At 31.6% G+C, this 22,346-nt stretch overlaps 1 protein-coding gene and 1 non-coding gene across 3 annotated transcripts in view; one reads left to right on the top strand and one right to left on the bottom strand.

The window, feature by feature from the left end:
- LOC126775213 (GAS2-like protein pickled eggs) overlaps window positions 1–14,429 on the bottom strand; it is a 124,898-nt gene extending 110,469 nt beyond the window's left edge. The window contains exons 1-2 of one of the 2 annotated variants that reach the window (XM_050496999.1): window positions 14,409–14,429; window positions 7,457–7,482 (exon numbers count right to left, since the gene is read on the bottom strand). In XM_050496999.1, coding sequence (XP_050352956.1) covers window positions 7,457–7,482; window positions 14,409–14,414 — 32 coding nt within the window. In that variant the 5' untranslated portion in view covers window positions 14,415–14,429. Of the gene's footprint in view, window positions 1–7,456; window positions 7,483–14,387 lie in introns of both variants that reach the window. The other variant, XM_050496998.1, reaches the window with a different exon arrangement.
- Window positions 14,430–21,879: 7,450 nt separating this feature from the next.
- On the top strand, window positions 21,880–21,952 carry Trnar-acg (transfer RNA arginine (anticodon ACG)). The gene has a single exon. It is a non-coding gene; the product is annotated as a tRNA-Arg (tRNA).
- The last annotated feature ends 394 nt before the right edge of the window (window positions 21,953–22,346 follow it).

Consider the following 22,346-nt stretch of genomic DNA (forward strand, 5'->3'; position numbering starts at 1 on the left):
TTCGCTCTTAACAGAGCGGTCGTGGTTGACGATGACGCATCGTTTTTGGCTAATGTAGCCCCCGCTATGTGTCTCCATTTGATGCGGTCTTCAGCATCTCTAGAACATTGGACTATGGAGGTCTGTGTTGCAGCTTTTATAATGTCTGTTGGACAGACAGACAGGGTACTCGACCGCGCGACCGCTTGCCTTCCACTTGCCCTTGGACAACGAGTCGTTCCATGGAGTGTTCATTTCGAACAATGTGTCCGAAGTATTTGAGAATTCGTGTTTGCACAGTCGACGATAGTCTTTTTTTGATATTTAGTTCCTCCAAGATCGAGATGTTAGTCCGAAATGCTGTCCAAGGGATCCGCAGCAGTCGCCGCCAACACCACATTTCGAGTGCGTCAATTTTGCGTCGGTCTTTTTGTCGAACCGCCCACTTATATATTACGTAGGTCTATATGCTCTATATAACTTAGCGACTACAATAACGAGAGAGCTAAATGCAAGGATATAAGTAAATATCTAAGTAAAATGAATCATACGCTTTATTTGTAATAAAACAATAATTCCTTTCTGATAATATATAATAAGATCAATTAAATATTTGATCTGAACTCTTCATGAAAAAGACTTGTTGTCAATATCAGTAGAATTAAAGAACTGCATTGTACAATGTTTCCTTATAAATGTGTGCTTACTGCGTGCGTGTTGTAAATATAGACTAGTTACTAGTGATGTTCCATTTATCGATATTTACACACAATATTACTTTTAATTATATTTTGAACTAAAATTATTCGAACAAGATGTTTAGATGTTCTAGTTGTTTTTTACAATGTTCACTGTTATTCAATATGTTTGCAATAAAATATAAGGATTCAGAATTCTGGTGCAATACTGTCTGCATTGAACTGCACTTAGATATATAATTTAGATTTTTCACAAGAAAAAAAGCTACAAAGATTGCATACACAAAGCTACAGAAAGTGCAACATTGAATGGGGTCCCCATTCATAACATTTGTAAGAAATAGTTGTTTACGAGTTATTGCTTATATTTTTATTTGAAACAGAAGGGTGAAACCCCAAATAATACCCTAACCTAACACTATAATAGTGTGAATTAGGAATAGGTAGGGAAGATGAGGACGGGACTACTTAATAAAAAAAATAATATAATTAATAAGCATTCTTACCCTGGGCATAAAGCTTGGAAAAGATAAAACACCAAAGTGTAAAAGTCCAGTAATATTAAATTATTATTATTCACATCGTTCAAAGTTCTTTTTTTATGTTAGTTTTTTATGTTAGGGGGCAAACGGGCAAGAGGCTTACATGATGGAAAGTGACAACCACCGCCCATGGACATCTGCAACACCCAAGGGTTTGCAGGTGCGGTGCTGGCCTTTGAGGAATGAGTATGCAAATACTCTTACACCATGCAAATAATACAGTGCAATATTCTACTTGTTTATGAGAAACATAAACGAAATATATTCGAGACTCGTAAATTGTTGTTTATTAAGCCATTTTATTATATTTGTAATAAAATAATTCAATTTATTTTTTAGTTTATTTAATATATTTTGCTGTAAATGAGCAGAAGAGAAAGGTACGTCTAAAATCTAACGCCTATTCAATCCAATAACATGAGTGCAAATTAATATTGATATTCAGTTTGGCAACCACAGGTGTGTCTAGGCTATTTCCTAACACCACTGGTACACCTGTCATCATAGTCATTCAATCATTCGTTCAATTATCCTGATGTGAATTTTAAATGACTGGAACGATACGTACGATGATCGATCGGTGCAAACTACAAAATGTCAGCATAAAATTTATAACTACTTCAGCGTGTGCTGTAATCTGTATGCTGTGAAATTTTTTTCTTTTTTATCGTAACATTTTAATAATTTTATATACAGTTTTATTAATCTATAAAACCTTATAGATAGATGACCAAAAGTTTTAAATCATTTAATACCCAAAAACAAATAGATTCATGAGCACCAAAATTTAAAAATAAAATGTAAAAAAATTATTAACAATATTAACAAATCTAAACGGAAATCAAACATCAACTTGTCATACTTTTAATATTAATTATCTATTAAACTTTAAAAAGGTTATATATACCTATATATGCCGAAGGTATCATTATTATTATTTAATTATACGCAGCGCAATTGACAGGGCAACTTCAAAACTGTAATTGACGTCTACATTCCGAAACCGCTGCGTTGAAACTTTCAATATGATTTTTAATTTCAATTCTATATAATTTTTTTAACAGATATATATATTAATCAATCATATAAAACTTCATAAATTAAATATTTAATGCATACACTTGATATAATGAAGCAACATTTTAAAATCTCATTAAATAAACCGACGACTGTTATTTGTTTATCGATTGCGTGTCACGTTATCGACGGATTCTATCAAGTTATGGCAATACTTATTGCTTCATCGTTTATTTCAACTTGTAATCTATTACTTAGTTAATAAAAGTCACATGCACGTGTGAGGTTTACACACTTGACCGGGCTCCCACACGGCTGTTTGCTAGACATTCGCGTGCCTCTCATAATGTCAACCACGCCCCGAGTGGGCCTTTAAATACACATGTAAACATTTTGAATACGCTGTCATGGGAACTCGTACGGAAGGACTTTCTACATTAAAATATTCCTTTGTTTACCGAAATATTATTTTTATTATATATTTGATGGCCTTAGCTGAAACGTATGGGAATCCCTAAATCAAAGATGAACTTACCATTAAACGACAATTTTAATCGACTTATAAAGTGTTATATCTAATATAAAACATGTCACTTTATAATCACAACTATTTGGTTTAAGTGAATTATAAGGATTTTTTGATGAAAATGATTGCTTTCTGAACGATTTCGATTCCGATGTGCAATCCGACACGACCGGAGTGAATTCAGTCACACTACCAACGTCTTTACGAAATTTCCATGACACTACCAACTCCCAAACATCAGGATGCTACTAAAAATATCATGACAGATAACCCTTCCAATTTTTATTTGGCTACCCCAAGTGGGAACCCAGATTCGGAATCCGCGGCCTCAAATGCTAGCTACAAGACTTCATTGGTCTCGTTTCATTTTTTCCAGAAGAAAATAGTTAGTATCTTAAAAAACAACCATACCAATACACCATACTTATGTATCTATCAACAACTTCGCAGACTACCTGCGAAGTCGCAAACATAATCGCTTATTTAAAGTCGACAAATAATAGTTTTTTCCCCATTATCCAAATGTACCATTAAAACAAACACAAGTAATCTCGTGTAAAGAACATAAACTCGTAATTATATTCCCACGCTTATGTGGGAATTCATTTATGAAACTGTGACACGTCTTTTCCATTTGTCTGTATACTGTTTCTCTGCTTAGTCCATTTAAATTAAATTAATGTGAACTTTTGGTATAATTCTAGTGTGACACTTAGATGTAAATATTATAAAAAGGTAAATAAATACTATATCCAAATGGCAAGACGTGTAAAGATAGACAAACGTTATATTTAGATACATAATATTTGCGTGCGATTTTCTAATAGCTCTACTGGGACCAATTCTACTAATAAATTGTCATTACCGCAATCGTATCGAAGCGTGATAGTTGCTGTTTATCCGTTTTCCTATTCTTTAATTTAATTATAAACTATTGGCATAAAACTTAATTTTTAAGTTTAGTTTTGACACAACGGTATATGTTAACGTCATATCGATTTGGTTCCGATCCGAATAAATATAGAATAGTCAAAGTTGAATTGGAATTGAATCGGGAACGTATTGTAATCATTAAAGATTAGAAGAAAGTAGTTTGGGGTGTATAAAACATACCAAATGTTTATGCACCCCTAACGATTCCTATTTAATATCTTTATTTTAAAAATATTGCTATTCCACTTATCTACTTATATCCACTTCAATTTTACTTCCAAAGTCCCGATAATAACTTCGCTGTCATTCAAAACGCCATGAATACAACAGATTATTTAGACCTCGACCATGTTAATTCAATGACAAATTTATTTATTTATTCTTTCTCTTGCCATTGGAATATATAAAATTTTCAGAATACGAATTTGAAATGTCAGAAGTGATTTGCGACATTAATCATAATAATTATATCATTTAAAGAAGAAAAACATGAAAACAGCGTATAATATTTCACGAGTGAAATGCGAAGTTCTTACAGAATAGCACGAATTATAATTCTTTTCACCAGTGTTTATAACTCTAAGCAAGAATCATACGGAATCAAAACATTTATAGGCATTCAATTCTATGGAATGGTGATGGGTATATTTTGACTAAACTTATTATTATGAGTAAAGAAATCAGTTCTAGAAGATAGTCCAAATTATTATTCCTTACATTTACAAAAGACAGCTAAAGATGCGTAACGTTATATAGTGTGGTAAGTAATAATACCACCCGTATCACCAAAATGCATACAAATAACGCTCTATAAAAATCTCATAAATGTCACTACCATATATGTACAAGTCTAATATATAAAGCAATAATAACTTAATTTACTTTTTTCACGGGTGTCGGTCAAACGTTGAATATAATTAACATTGATTAAACCATTTGTCAGATATTTTCTTCCTGCACACGTTTCCGGATCCGGTTTTAAAAATAGCAGAGGACGGCAATAATAATAATAATAATAAATAATCTTTATTCACATACAAAGTTACAAAGCATAATGAAGTCCCTGATTTCTGAGCTAGGCTCAAAGACCTGTATTACAGAAATCAGTGTCCTCTCTCATATTTTTTAACGTCATATCATTCTATGTAAATAAAAATAAGTGATTAATATTTATTTCATACTGTATATTAGTGGAGTGTGTAGGTATGTGAGTGTTTTCATGTGTGTGTGTGTGTAAGTGTGTATATGTGTAATTTGTTTCACAAAGTATTATAGCAACAACAGTTCAGTTTGTTCATAATCTAATCCTAGTAGCCAATTTTTAATAATTACTTTAGCTTCACAATTACATAAGGGATGTATATTTTTTATTTTATATATATACGTTTTTAATAACACGTTGCTTACTGTATTCGTCGGCATGATAGGGGGTGATTCTATGTTGTTGGATAACTATTTGATAGATGTATAGTTGCCTAACCGTTAGGAGTTGACATTTTTCATACAACTTAGTTTCAGAAAATCTGTATGGGCTAGAGGTCATGACTTTTAAAATAGATCTATGCGCTCTTTCTAAGTCTAATATAAAGGTTTTACAAGCACCATCCCAAGCTTTTATACAATATCCAATGACTGACTGACCTAGTGCATAATATATTGTGTACTTGTATCTAAATCAGCAACATGCCTCAACTTCTTGAAAACCCAAATAAGTTTTCTGGTGCGCGCAGTTGTGATGTCTATATGAGAGCGCCAGCTAAGTTTTTCGTCCAAAATAACTCCTAGATATTTGATGGTCGTAGATTTAGCTATCTCAAAGCATGAACAGGAAGCAAGAGAATCACTGGGGTAGTTACATGTGTGAACCTTAAAACTAATGTTCTCTGGTTTTGTTTTGGCCACAGAAAACTGAATAAATGAGGTTTTGGAGAGATTCAATGTCAACAGGTTCACACTAAGCCACTGATTGACTTTGTGGAGTCCTAATTGAAAATAATACCGTACTTTATCCCAAGTCTCTCCGTGGAATACAAGCGCAGTATCATCCGCGTAGGTAAAAATTTTACCATTTATTTAGAGTTTGTTCACTTAGGTCGTTAATATAGATCAAAAAGAGAGCCACAAATGACTGGTGCCTGAGAACTGACGTGATCATCAATTCTAACTTGTTGTGAACGATTAACCAAAAAGTCCTTAAAGATTAGGAGCGGTTTGCCACGAATACCGAGGCATTCCAACTTGTTCACAAGAATGGGAATAGAGAAGGATGCAATGACAATGTGTTGAACTCTTACCATGAAAAATTATATTTTGATGATTTATTTAAAGAAATGTATGTTGCACAATTAAGTTTAGATTTTATTGGAATATATTACAGCAGCAAGTATAGTTTTTGTTTTAGGATAGGTAGGTGGACTGGCAGATGGCCACCTGATGGCCATTGATATGGCGATGTAAGAAATATTAACCATTCCGTACGTCGCCAATGCGCAACCAACCTTGGGAACTAAGATGTTACAACCCTTGCGCCTGCAGTTATAGTCAATGATTGTTTTTGAATCAATTCTTAGTTATTTGGATTTTAGATGTTCCTTTTGGATTTTTAGCTATTTCGACAGACTAACAACTGAGAACAAATATTTAAGTAATATAGATATTAAATAACTTTGATTTTTTCATTCACAGCGAAACTGTTAATATTAAAGGTTTTTTTTTATACAAAAAACGATTTAATGAAAATACCGATTCAAATCTCCAGAATGAATCTTCATCTCGGAGCCATCAGTGTCAATGTACACAACAAATAGAGCGATATTTGAGATAAAGATAATAAAACATTTATAACACAATAAGTGGTCCATGACAAACTCGTTTTACGTGACGCCTCCATTAAGTTTATCGATACAAAACGGCCCACGCACGTCACTAGCGATATGAGCTTCGATAATGAACTTGCCATGTCAAATGAAATAACACACACGCATATTTTTTTCAATACTGTTCTGTATTTATATATACTTTGAATGATAAGATTATTCATACTATCACTTGTAGTATAATGAGTATTAAAATAAATTTTGGATTTTTTATCACAGAAAGTTGTATATTGAATACAACAAAATTAGCGAGATAAATAATTATCTGTTTTTCCTGAATCTGGGTGTAATTATCTATATTTTTTTATATAGTTGAAATGGAATAGGCGTTTGTCTTCCATCTCACCTGATGGAAAGTGTAGATGAAGACGAAGATGGTACACGCCCATCCAAAAGAACCCTGTTCACTCTACTCTTAAAGGCTCCACTTATCAGGAAAAATAGACCCAGGCAGGTCGTTCCAAATCTTGGCGACTCTCACCAAAAACGAGCTGTCAAACCATTTAGTTCGACTTTTGGGTACGTCAACAACGTATGGATGAAACTTTTGCCTGCGCCTAGTAGTCCGATAAAGGAATGGAGATGACTCAATCAGTTCGAAAAGAGCCTTCGAGCACTCTCCAAATATAAGTATGTACCTTCAAAAGAAAAGTAGTATATGTAGTATATCAGTTGTCTGGTTTCCATAGTACAAGCTCTGCTTAATTTGGGATCAGATAACCGTGTGAAATATGTCCCAGGACATTATTATTATTATTATAGAATTGACATTAAAAATCATATTGAAATTTACAACGCAGCGGTTTCGGAATGTAGACGTCCATTACAGCTTTGAAGTTGTAAAAAATATACTGACACACGATTCGGAAATACGTAGTTACTTACGTTATTGTCGCCACCTTAAAGTCCGCCTGAAAAAAAAGAAAAATATATAAATAAAACAGATTTCATAAAATGTATGCCTACATAAACGCATTATCTAAGGACATAAGAGTTATATATTGTTTTTATTTCCGTTACACATTGTGTCCCAAGTGGCCATTCTTATTCTACCCATAGGGGTATTTTACTAAAATTAAACACTAAGGTTTAAGCCAATCCAAAAAAAAAACTATATACAGTCTACACATATCGCGTCATAAATATACGATAACGCAAACATCGGTTAATAATATATATCCCTCGCGGATTATACCAAAATATTCATTTCTAAGACATCAATTCAAATATAATTGACATTGAAAATATTTTTGGAATAAAACAATTATAATACCCTTAAAAAACTTAGTTCACCTATGTTTATTATTTCATACGGTAAAATATCTTAATATATAATTTAAAATTTAAGGTATAGAGTATGTATTATATATAAATTATCGATGCCTGAGATTCCAATGTACATTGTACATCACTAGCGTAATAAAAGCGATAATGAACTTGCTTTGGAAATAGATTTGGAGAGCACGCGTCGACAGGACGCTGTTTATAGTAATTAGTCTTTCTTTGCTTATACTTATATCCAACTGCAGGAACTACCGATTAATGGCAACACAATAAATATTTTCTTTTTTAAAAGGAAATAAATATACTATAATTCACGAGAAGGCTTAGCTCTGTGAAAGCTTTTTAATTGACTTATTATTGTAAATAAATAATTAAAAAAAAATATTCAATTAAAATTACAACAATGGACCTTTTTATAATAATAATTGTTTAGAAAACATATCAGTACATTTTATAAAAAAGTGCCCCGTCGCGTCTGTCTGCCGGTCGTAACGCAATAAACTCAAAACCTACCGAACGGATTTTCATACGGTTTTCACCACTAGACAGAATGATTCATGTAGGTTTACGTGTATAATTCATTAATGTTTTGTGCAAATTGGCTAAAAGATGACGGTGATTGTTGAAGATGTTGAAAACAATCATGGCGACTGGTAGCTTTACTGGCGAACGCCACGTAAACTGATAGAATTTTATGTATAATATTATGATATAAACGTTTTATGTATTCTTATTCAACCCGTGCGAAGTAGTAGCTAGTTATAGCTAAAATATACAAAATTTAGTTTCAGGTTTTATAACAGTTTATATATAAAACAAATAAAAACAAACAAACTAAGATCCAAATGATTCTCTGGCTTGATTCCTGTGACTTGAGCTTTTTGAAATTGGAATATGAATCACGTTACACATAGATATAAGACAATTAATTAGAATAAGACTTTCTGAATAAATAATATAATGTTTATGAATAGGTATTACTAACAGAAGTAACAGATTAAGTCATCGCTCGACGCGAGACAGACTTTATTAATGATAAAGCCTCACTGTCATCCGAGACACATCTCGAAAACTGAATATTGTATTATACCACACAATCGGTATTTATAAATTAATATTATACATATATAATACGACTACGTCATTGGCTTAAAGGGCTGCAATCCCGAGATCCGAGGTTCAAACACCGGAAAGTGCCAATAGATAAGTTCCCCGTAGCAGTACAACGTTTTTAGACTTACACTCTCGTGTCTCAGAAAGCACGTAAAGCCGTTGGACCTGCAACGGAACTCTCACCGGACGTGTCGGGTTACCGTTCTATCGGAATTTAAGAGTAAACTTGTAAATTAGCACACTATGTTACTGTGGTAGAGCAAAGCTCTACACAAGCAAGCAAGCTCGTCTGGGTAGGTACCACCCACTCATCAGATATTCTACCGCAAAACAGCAGTACTTGGTATTGTTGCGTTCCGGTTTGAAGAGTGAGTTAGCCAGTGTAATAACAGGCATAAGGGACATAACATCTTAATTCCCAAGGTTGGTGGCGCATTCGTGATGTAAGCGATGGTTAACATTTCTTCCAATGGCAATGTCTATGGGCGTTGGTGACAACTTATCAGCAGGTGGCCCATATGCTCGTCCGCCTTCCTAGTCTATATAAAAAAGTGCTATAATACCTCCTGCACCGTTAGCTAATCTCTCTTGGAATGAATAAAAATAGCCATCTTGACTGAAATTAATAAAAATATTTGTCATATGTTTAATTTAAATAATTTTTTTTTGTAAGCACGCCCGATCCCCTGTGTATTTATTTATACTTTTCTTTGGCATCTTAGCATAAGTTATCTTTGCTGTTTGCAAAAAATAACAAACACATTAAAAAATTAACTTTTATAAAATTAGTGTGTTCCGTAAAGATACCACTAAAGAAGACGCCACATCTACTTATGATCGAGTAGATACAACGTGTAATAATTTCGTCACTTCGATCATTCGGAGGCACAAATTACTTAACACAGCCGCAGGCGCAATGCTCGAGTGCTCAAATTCAACACATAGATACGTTTTGACGCAATTTTTATATGAGTTTCGAGATAAATGCAATTTTGTTTAATAACAATTACATATTTCCAAAGTACGATTTATAGGCAGGCGGACGAGCAAATGGGACGACCCATAGACATTGGCGAGGTAAGAAATAATAACCAATCAACAACTTGTTTTATTAATGTTGACCCAAATAATTTGTTTTAGAATCTACTGTATACATAAAAAAAGATTTAACCGGCTATTATTTAAGATAATAATGTGTATATATTTTTATTTTATAGTTCTACAACTTCTTTCAGAACAAAATAATGCTTAGTATTGCTGTTTGGCGGTAGAACGTGTCATAAAAATAAGGCTTGCACAGACCTGCAACCGAATAAATGGTGGCATATCAGGTATATGGGTGGTAACGGGTATCATTCCAGAAAGTCACAGAGCCAGTATTAAGTAATTTAATTAATGTAGACTTACATATGTTTCTCAGTTCGTAGAATTGTATATAATTAACACAGAACAGTTGATTGTTCTTTTTATAAGGAAATATTTGTTTATTATTAACTAAGCCATATTTGGTAAGTTCTGGTGACAAGAGTCGACCTTGAGGATACATTTATCTTTAATAAGCTTATTATAATTTTTTATTTGTAATAATAAAAAAAATCATATATTATGGAAATGTAACGGCATAAATTACTTATAAAATCCATACATATAGTAAATAGTTTTTGTTAGGACGGTTTAAAAAAAAATAGAACGAGTTATGTAAAACCTCTTTATAATGTAAAACCTCTTTAGTTTTATGAAACACAAGGAACAAGTTGAGCAAAACTTATAAATAAAATATTTAGTTATCTATGTTCCTTCATAGCTGCAAAGAAAAGTAACTTTTTTAGTATAACAAAATATTTATTCTGTATGCATGAAAAGGACTTTGCAGTGCTCACCCGACTATTCAACATTGTTATAAAAAGGGCTCGCATGGAATAAAGTATATTTTGATTCGATTTAAAAATTCTAACTTAACTTTTCATTAAGTTAAAGACTAAATAGTTTTAATCTAAATTAATACAATAAATATTGTAATCCTTAACTGAAATTTATCACTTTCATAATTTATTTACTATTTATTGTATAACGCTCGACACGTTGTTTTCTTAAAAAAAAATAACTTATTTATCATTTATTCAATGATTGTTTTTATTTTGATGACATGTCACATTCCATTGCTAAAGATATTTTGACAAGCCCCAACAACTAATAAAACCAAACTTTATTTAATTGTAAATGTGCTGACTATGTTTTGATTATATTGTCATGGAAATAAATATTTATCGTTTGGCCGTAAGGAGTCAAATAATTTTGGTACCATTTAAATTTATCATATATTCATTCGTTTAATATCTAAACGACAAAAAAAACTTTAAAAAATAGATACACAGACGAAGTCAGGTCTACATACATATATAACTTGGATCTCATTAAAGCTGTCTTAAAAGCTCGCATACTCCGACCTCTATAAAACCGAATCTATAAAACACAATTTATCTACTGCAAAAAATATTATAATAACAATTCAAGTATTGAGCACTTAATAACCTATATCGCTTTTCAGTTAATTGTGACATTAAAATAATCGAAATAATTTGTACTCAATTAAAAAAACTTGTATCATAAATGGTAAGACAATATTTCCCGACCGCTCCAACGTGCTATCAATTTTTATTATAAAATGTATCTTTTTATTGCTTCTTTAATAGATGTCATATTTATTTTTATTTTATTTAATTGGAACTCTTTGTTCAGAAACTGATTTCTTGTTTTCAATAATTATTGTATTTTGTTCTCTGCAAGTTAAGTGACCATTAAAAGATGATTATAATTAAAAAATAACTTTTTTTCAATTAATTGTATTCTTTAAAAATAGAACTGTGTCATACAGATTTTCATTTTATTATTTAAAAATTGAATTTTGTTATATGACTGTAGTCATGAGATCAAAATATTAAAACTTGTACAACTTCAAAAAATAAGACCTTTTACTATAACATGAAAGAAACGAGTATATAATGGCTCAGTAACTAGAACACGTGAATCTTAAACAAAGACTGCGTGTTGAAACCCAGGCAAGAAATACTGAGTTTTCGTATGCCTAATTTTTACTTGTCATTAATTTCGCGCTCGGCTGAGAAACGAAAGCCTTACGATGTTTTCCTTCGCCGAGATCATTACCATGATCTGGCACATGCAGGTTTCATCCGGATACAGCTTGTGTCACCTTAATTATGTCAAATATGTATTAAGCAAAGTGGTGGAATAAAAATAAAAATAATAACTAGATATAATTATGACTGTAAGTCCATTCCTATAAACACTTATAAAATTCTGATCTTAATAAAAAACATTGAATAAAAATATTTCAGGTAATTGAACAAAAGAAAAACAAAAATGTTGCACTAACAATCTGGTTTGTAATCTTAATTATTAATATAAATTTTAACTTGTTATTTTTTTTATTTACGTTGCCAAATTTTCAATGCAAAAATATTTATACTATGTATTTGTTTATTATGTAAATACATACCTACGATATTCTCATTTGCTTATGAATATTTATCAATAAAACGTATCATAATTTTTTTTTTATCTATTATAACAAATGGCAACGACAAAAAAGCATAACTCTGTTAAAGAAATACACTGTTTTTTATACATCAGACAGCTCTGAATACAAGTATTTTACAGCCATTAAAATTAATAAACTTTTTTTCTTTCAGTGTCGCCATAATTATTTAATTTTTTTGTCAATTCTTATTCTGTAAACGACTCATATATCTATGTGATTGGAAGCACGTAGCCATCGGAATATGAGAATAAAATAACCGATAACAGCAATCGTAAAAAAATATCCAATTCGATGATTACCAATTATCAAACGATAATACATTAGGTACATTAAATATTTCTTTTTGGCGTACAAAAAAGGCGGGAAAGAGTTAATACATAGATTATATACGTAGATTTTTACCTTTTTTATTTTTCGTATTTATGACTTTTTATTAGTATTTGTTTAGTAGCTAAAACTTAATTTTATATATCAATTAATTAAGACATATATATATTATTTTAATCGCTGCTTTTTTTTTGCTTTATTTTTGTGACTACATTGAACCGTTCAAATTATCACGTTTAAAAACCTTCAACGTAATAATTATATTATTATAGTTACGACCGTGCGATACGAAAAAGTAATTTGCTATACCGACTGTAATATTTATAATATATATATGCATCAAAATAGCGTATCACCGTTAGTCAGTACTATTCAGGGCTATATATATATGACTATAGATTAGACTAAAAACAGCTTTCAAAACTAAAATTGTGAAAAAATTCAATAGTATGGTAGCTGAAACTTTAGTGAGGTTTAAATAATTACAAGTAGTTACATAGTACGTCCACAGTTAAACAAATAAAAAGATAAAGACAATATTAGTATATATTTTTATTTATTATTTATACGGCCTTAAGTATATCCGAACCGAACCGGAACAGCCTGTGAATGTCCCACTGCTGGGCTAAAGGCCTCCTCTCTTCATTTTGAGGAGAAGAGGCCTTATTTTAAGTATATATTAATATAAATTAATTCATGACCGCGTGGAATTTTAATGAGAATGCTAGCAGCATTTCCCTGATAAATTGCAATTCCGATCCTCGAGGCGAGAAATGCACAAGCCCTCATGTCGCCAGTAGAAGCAATGAGACGAGATGTTATTAAAAAACACTCATTATTTGTATTACATTATATATAATATTATTATAAAAATAATGAAATATTGTAATTAAGGCACGATAACAGCAAAACCCAAAGAGTTTATCAGGGTAGACCCGTATAATAACGCTGAAAACCAAATTGCACGCATCACGTACGTATACAGAAAGATAGCCTATTATCATACATAGTTTCAGGTACCTACGGCATTAATTAATATTACAGGTCGTTGCCATAGCGACGAATACAAACAACCTGAAGCCGATAGCGTGTGTAACGCAAGACTTATTTTTTTATAGTAAGTAAATATATAATTCTTTCCGAGTATAAGATATTTTTGTTTCATTTGACCTATTTCAATATTTCATTTCTAAATCCTGGGTTATTTATTTTTCTATCAGTGTAACAAATTTCATAAATTATAATTAAATCTATAAATTGTATATGTTTTCTTGTATTTCATATAATTCCTTTCACTCGCTAGATTATATATATATTGAATATATTTTTTTGATAGTGAGAACATAGACACAGATAAAAAAAGACTATTACTAATTATAATGCTATAATATACTTTAGAAATAAGAGCTTATTAGAATTTAAAAAAACTCAGAACATTCCTTTTTCAAATTTAATTATACTATAAGTTATATTTAATCTATCACGCCAGCAAATTCTAATTAAATCGTAATGTTATGAGCAGGCGCTACTTACGTAGTAATAAGGCACTCTTACCGACATAAAAGTACCCTTCAATACACTGATTGTTCTCAATTGAACGCACTCTGAGTGTACTCTCGAACGCTGTATTATGACGCTAATGACTACAACCAGAGAGAAATGAGGCAGAGACAAATAAAGTCATAGAGGTCACACATATCATCGGTCAGTCAAAGTCATGTAAATCATATTTACAATTTACTAGTAATATTCTGTACTAATAGTAACAGCCTGTGAATGCCCCATTGCTGGGCTAAGGCCTCCTCTCCCTTTTTGAGGGACAATTCTGTACTAGCACGTCTGAATGGTAGGGAACTGGTAACTGGTAGGGAACTGGAAACTGGTGGTAGGGAACTGGTGGTAGGGCTTTGTGCAAGCTCGTCTGGGTAGGTACCACCCACTCATCAGATATTCTACCGCAAAACAGCAATACTTGATATTGTTGTGTTCCGGTTTGAAGGGTGAGTGAGCCAGTGTAATTACAGGCACAAGGGACATAAAATCTTAGTTCCCAAGGTTGGTGGCGCATTGGCTGTAAGCGATGGTTGACATTTCTTACAATGCCAATGTCTAAGGGCGTTTGGTGACCACTTACCATCAGGTGGCCCATATGCTCGTCCTCCTTCCTATTCTATAAAAAAAAAAAAAATAAATAATGACAATCCACTATATGTTTTTGCTAGGAAATAAAATTGAAATGTCTCTCTGTAAGTTAAAAATATATACCTGCCTCTTTTTAAATTAATATGGATATTTTCGAGTTACCAAAACGAAAACTTTTTTTATTATAGACTACCGCTGCTACCGAATAATTTAAATATTTTATAAGTGTTATTCAAATAGGCACTATTTATGTTATAATGGCAGATTTTGAAGGATTTTCGTCACAAATTGAATTCCTCTCTGGCCAAGCCCCGGGTTTTGTTAGTTTGTAATAAAAGTAATAATTGTCTATGGTCTCATCTTGATATCTATGATTACACTAAGAGATGTATATGTCCAGACGTCGATTGCGACTGGTTAATGATGATTGTTATATTTTTATACCTTTGATCAAACGTACCATTATGTTGCCGCTTTTATTTACCTACAATAGATTAAAAATATTTGTACTATGTCTGCTTTTTTACTGAAAATCGTACAATAACATTAAAAAGGCCTAATAGATAGAGCCAACCGATTTTATTTAGTATCAGTAATGTTATATGTCATTCATATAATTAAAAATTAAGGTTATTTTATAATTTTAAATATTTTTTCTAGGTTGTCAAACACGTTGATATTGAAATAGTACTATAGTTACTACTAACGTTTATAAACTGTTTTCACCACATTAACAATGAAATACGAGTATAAGTGCTTTTATTAATATAAGCAAATCCACTACAAATTCTGAATGAGTTGTTTATTGAAAGGCGAGTGGTAATTGTCGATATCGTCGGTATAGAGACAATGTAGTGCACTCGCCCTATCTGACCCCAGCATCAGAGTCAATCGGTTGCTTCCTATAGAGATGGGATGTTAAATAGTGTCGACGAAATCATAAATTTTTTGTTACAGCTTATTCATTATTTTTAGTTTAAATGACTAAATACAAAAAGTTCTGTTGGGTTCTCACTTATTAATAGGTAATATATATTTTTTTTAATATTCTTAATTTTCTTGAGTATGTATACAGTTTCTTAAAAAAATATGTTTAGTTAATATAAATACCTAACAACTATATATGACTATCTTATAGTCAGTTAAGTGAAGTATATTAACTAAAATTTAAAAAAAAAACTTTGCTCTATACCTTACGATAAGCTATAGAAGAAATATTATTGCTTAAATATTTGATGAAAAAAGAAGTTACACTCTAAATCATCACCTTAAAAGACGCTCACCTTAGTCAAAATCGCAATAAACATTAACTGTAATAACATCAAAGTGAGCCCATATTTTTGTTGCATTAATGAATGAGAAAAGAATACATTTTATCTTTATATATATATTAGTTCTTCTATACATAAGTATGTCACTCACTAATTCCTCCTAAACTGAAATACTAAACTTAACTAAAATTTTGATGATGATTATTTTTGTGCGATTAAGTGACAAGATAGGTGGCGCTGCGATCGTGTTCCAAATATGATTTTTTACCAAAAAAAGAAACATATTTCATCCGTACGACGTCGGCGCTGAAAGTTCGTAGTAATAAAATGCATGTTTATTTATAATAAATTACACTATTGAATTAATGTGTAAGCTATGATTAAATAGTTCGAAGGAAGTGATGAGAGCTTATAGTCGACAGATTCGACTTTGTATGACCTCAAAGTATGAAGAGAAGTCAATCTTTCGATTACCAACGTTGTATTTATGTTAAAAGTATAAATTTCTATTGAAGCGATGGTCGATATGGAATGCTTATTCTTGAATACGAATGTTGCTGAAAAGTTTTGAACTATTACTTCGTTACCCATATAATTAATCGTTGGAAAAGTGTAACTAACTTATTAGTTGCTGAGTCGTCTTAAATTTAATTTAATCTTAAAAAAATGCGGTGCAAAAGTGCTTTTATGAACTTATTTGAATAAAAACATTTTTATTTCTATTGATTTATACAGTTATAGTTTTAATAAGCTGATTTAAAGGTTTCCATTATTCTGTTAATTCTGATAATTTTATCAGCTATATAGAATGCTATTGATTATAATAATGAACATAGTTAATACCACTCAAGTGAAGCCGCAAGAATAGTTCGCTTTAAAATTACCTGTTCTTGTGTCGGTGTTTTCAATACTGTTAATCTCATAATGCGATCATGACGTCACGGCGATGTCACTGTCAAGGTCGAAAAGTCATTAAAAGTTCTAATCGATAAGTGTTTCTTATTTAAATATTTGTGATATTTGTATTTCTTTGTGTGTCTTGGCGACGTTCAATACCAGACTTATAACTTTATTGCCAAACGATACAGATAATATATTGTTAGGATCTAAAGTTATTATTGGAAAATTGTAATTAAATTACAGAAAAATACCATTTAATAAAGCGATACTTTCTAAAAAATTGACCACATAATAAACTATCTGCCTGTACTGATGAGTAAAATTCATACAAATTTACACCTCCCATTTCCTCCCCTTGAAGTTGTAATTCCTGATATTTCTTAGCAGATGTTTTCGTTATAAAATACTCCTAAAAGTTTTAGGTATGCGTTGACAGTCAGATAAGACAAACAATTCTATGAGTATAGATTAGTAACAACATTTTAAAAAAAAAAAACAAATAAAAAGTTAATAATAATATACTCATATTCTAGTTCTATTAAACTTTGTATTATGAGTCACCATTTTAAATGACACAAAAAGTTAAAATATCACCTACTTATGAAACAAGCAATTATCTTGTTTATCGTAAAACTAGGTGTGGCAGAATTGCATTGATAATGTTTAAAATAAATGGCAAATTTGATTATAAAATCCTGTCTCACAAAAATACTAAGCAATATTTGAATATATTTATATACAATAATGTCCTCCAGACAGATTTCGAGCACGGTGGCAATTTCAAGAGAGGATGGTTAATTGCACACCTGATACTGATTACTGATACACCTGATTTACTGGTGGTAGAGCTTTGTGCAAGCTCGTCTGGGTAGGTACCACCCACTCATCAGATATTCTACCGCAAAACAGCAGTACTTGGTATTGTTGTGTTCCGGTTTGAAGGGTGAGTGAGCCAGTGTAATTACAGGCACGAGGGACATAACATCTTAGTTCCCAAGGTTGGTGGCGCATTGGTGATGTAAGCGATGGTTAACATTTCTTACAATGCCAATGTCTAAGGGCGTTTGGTGACCACTTACCATCAGGTGGCCCATATGCTCGTCCGCCTTCCTATTCTATAAAAAAAAAAAATAGTAGATTACTACCGCCCATAGACATTGACGTTGAAAGCAATATTAACCCCTCATTACAATGTGTATACCTATATGTGTATACCTCTTTATATATATTTATATATAGAGTCCGTATTTCCCGATAGGTACAATGTTGGTGTCTTCAAATCCAGAGTAAACAGGTTTCTTATAGGCAAGCGTGCTTCATCTTAGACCGTCTCGATGCTTAACGTAAAGCTTTTTTACTGGTGGTAGGGCTTTGTGCAAGCTCGTCTGGGTAGGTACCACCCACTCATCAGATATTCTACCGCAAAACAGCAATACTTGATATTGTTGTGTTCCGGTTTGAAGGGTGAGTGAGCCAGTGTAATTACAGGCACAAGGGACATAAAATCTTAGTTCCCAAGGTTGGTGGCGCATTGGATATGTAAGCGATGGTTGACATTTCTTACAATGCTAATGTCTAAGAGCGTTGGTGACCACTTACCATCAGGTGGCCCATATGCTCGTCCGCCTTCCTATTCTATAAAAAAAAAAAAAAATAACATCAGGCAAGTCAACGGTCAAACGCTGGCCTATTAATAGTAAAAAAAAAACCACCATAGTGATCGCCGTGGAATAAGCTCTTAGCTGAGGAGAATCTCAAGAGAAGAGCTGGCCTTTAACCAGCAGTGCTACATTTACAGACTGTTACAAATCAAATCAAATAAAATCAGTATACATTATTCAACAATGCAATGCTTCTAGCATTACATTTATTTATTGTTTGGCAAATTACAAACTATCACAAATTTAGAAAAGAAATAGCCTGACCTGAGAGGAACCGGCGAAAGAAACTTACTTATCGACATACATATTTACTCGGTGCTTGAGAGAACAAAAAATGCCCGCACAAATTACTTAAATTTATAGTGAAGTTATGACTTATTTTTGGAACTCTATTATGGGACAAATATCATCATTTAACATAATATGTAATTAAATATAAGCTGCTTAACCAAAAACATGGATATATTGTATACTATTTCCTTTAAAAAAAAAACAGTAAAATTAAAATCCGATTAAGAAAATTGATAATAACTTTATCGACATTTCGACTAACGTCACTGGTCTCTGGGCGCGGCGGAAACGCGTTTATTAATGCAGTATAGGGCTTACAGTCGCCGGGCGGATGTGTGGAACAAATTAAATGCCCTTTGAAGATGCTTAGGGTTAGGTCCTAAAGCTTTTATAATTAATTGCTTTGCTTTACAAATAATTCGTACTTATGAAAAAAAAAATATAATTTCTCATGCTCTTAAGCATATTTTTTTCTGGTAGTTGTTGACTTAATAATTATAATAATTTCTAAATGACATAATATAGTCTGAAACTGGTCATTAATTTTTTTTAAACAATAATTTCTGGATTATCGTCGTATGTAACTATATCGTATATTTACTCATTAATTACTACATTTAGATATAAAAATATATGGTGAGTGTTTTAAAATGAATATATTATTACGTTATTTAGTATATCGTTCAGAAATTTAATAGAAAAAAAAAAAACAAAAAATTAACCTACACAATAAATAAATATGCAACATATGCAACAACTCGGCATTCTTTTGTAAATCGATTTTCAAACACATAAGTAGGATAGGTTTAGAATTAAATCTAAAATATAGTTCCTATTACAAAAAAAAACTTCTTTACGGAGCTATTCTGTGAGAACATACTCGAAACTGGACGTGGAAATCGGGCGTGAAATTTCAAAAAGTGATATGAATTGATCTAAAAATAATTATTATTATAACATTTAAAAACTTTACACATCAAATAACCGTTTTATCTTTTACGCTTCAACAGAATTTGTATGTATATATTTGTAACGTGGAAGTAATGCGAAAGAGTATACATTAATTTAACTTTTTTTTAATTATATAAGCTAGCGCTTGACTGTTATCACACCTGATGGATAGTGATGATACAGTCTAAGATGGAGCGCGCTTGCCTAGAAGATGCCTATTCACTCTAGACTTGAAGGTACCCATATTGTAGGTGGTGGGAAAAACGGAGGTCGAGAGGGTATTCCAGATCTTAGCGGTGCGTATCAGAAACGAGGAAGCAAATCGTTTCGTATCGTTTCGTTTTTTAACTTAAATTAAATTTAAAAGTTTCAAATACAAATAAAATTCACGAGCAAGTTTAAATTGAAATAACTGCGTCATATTCGTTCTGAATAAGCAGAAATCGTTAGAGCCAGACAGACGGTCGCGTGACGGGGGTGACCAGGCTAGACTTGTTCGAGTATACATGATAGAGTATAGTCAGTTAATTAACTATTTGTCTGATATCACCGGGAAAACCCTTGACTAATGGCACGATAATGGCGAATGTTATAATTTCGAAATTAAAGGGAAGAAAACATTTCGATCGCTCTTTTCTTTAATAAATATTTTGTTGGTTTTTTTTTTCAGTTATCATTATTTTTCTAGTTTACACTATCATTCACAAATTATTTCATTTTGCGAGATTGTTGACGTATATTTTTGACTAATAGTAACAAATGGTTTTTGTAAATAATATTTTGTACCTTAAAGGTTTTAAGTCGGTATCTGTATCTAATAACATAATTTATATACTGCCTACTGGCCATAATTAAAAGATAACGCAAAATATTTCAAAAGACTACGTACATTTTACCTGAGCAAGGTAAACTTTTTGACTTCAAATTTATTTTGCATACAAATGAGGTAAGTTACGAAAATAATTTATAATATAATCTAAAAACAGCAGAGTAGCACGCGAATTGATGGTGACCCTTAAGCTCCCTCGTGTCTCCCTTACTTTACACGCTTATAATTACAAATAAAATTATACACTATTACAAAAGAACTATACGATATTAATACGATTTCATTGCAGAAATAATAATAAAATAATATATATTATAAATAATTATGTGTTCAGAATTCATGCAAAGAAATATACTAATCCTATTGATATGAAACTTTTATTTATTATGATTGTTTAAAAGTTTTAGGACGATAATGGACATTCTACCTAAATTAATATTATAAATGCGAAAGTAACTCTGTCTGTCTGAGATCTCCTCGCCTTCTTTGAGAAGACGGCTTGGAGCTTATTTCACCACGCAGTTCTAATGCGGGGTGGTGAAATACACATATATCAGAATTTTAGTGAAATTAGACACATGCAGGTTTCTTCACGATGTTTTCCTTCATCGCAGAGCACGAGATGAATTATAAACACAAATTAAGCACATGAAAATTCAGTTTTGAACCCACGAACATCGGCTAAGATTCACGCGTTCTAACCGCTAGGCCGTCTCGGCATTTTCTATATAATTATTTGGTTAATAATATTGTTATGTACATTTTTTTTAAATATATTATACATAGTTCATTATGTCAACATAATTAGAGAGAAACTATATTATAAAACTATTAGATAAAAATATTTTTTTATGCAAATCTTACGCAATATGTATTTATATAGGAGAATTCTAAAAATACTTATTGCTATTCTTATAACCTTCAATTGACTTTATGTTTAAGAGTAGAATATGTTTATCTAATTCAAATATTATGTCATCGGCCCTGTGGCGCAACGGATAACGCGTCTGACTACGGATCAGAAGATTCCAGGTTCGAATCCTGGCAGGGTCGCGATGATATTTTTGTTTCTTTTTAATTATTATTTTTATTATACTTATTTATTTTTATTCGAAGTTTAAACAGCAATTGTAGACAATGTTTTTTGTTGTGCCTTTCTAAATAGAGTTAAAACAGTCTCATGACAAAATGAAATTATAGTCGACTACTGAAAACTGAATAATAAAAAGCTTATTCATATCATTAGCTTGAAATATAGCTGATATTCATTAGCTTAATAATGCAGTTGCCTTTATAGTCAATTTACTAACGTAATATTTGATGGCAGGAAGAAGTGAGTCTTCGGAACGTATAATCTATTTGATTATAATCTGTTGTCAAATAACAACCACAGATAAAATCTGTAAGCATGTGCAACATAACAGTCATCTTTTAACTTGGTAAAAAA

This window comes from Nymphalis io, chromosome 18 (assembly GCF_905147045.1).
Source record: "Nymphalis io chromosome 18, ilAglIoxx1.1, whole genome shotgun sequence".
In the NCBI taxonomy this organism is placed as follows: Eukaryota; Metazoa; Arthropoda; class Insecta; order Lepidoptera; family Nymphalidae; genus Nymphalis; species Nymphalis io.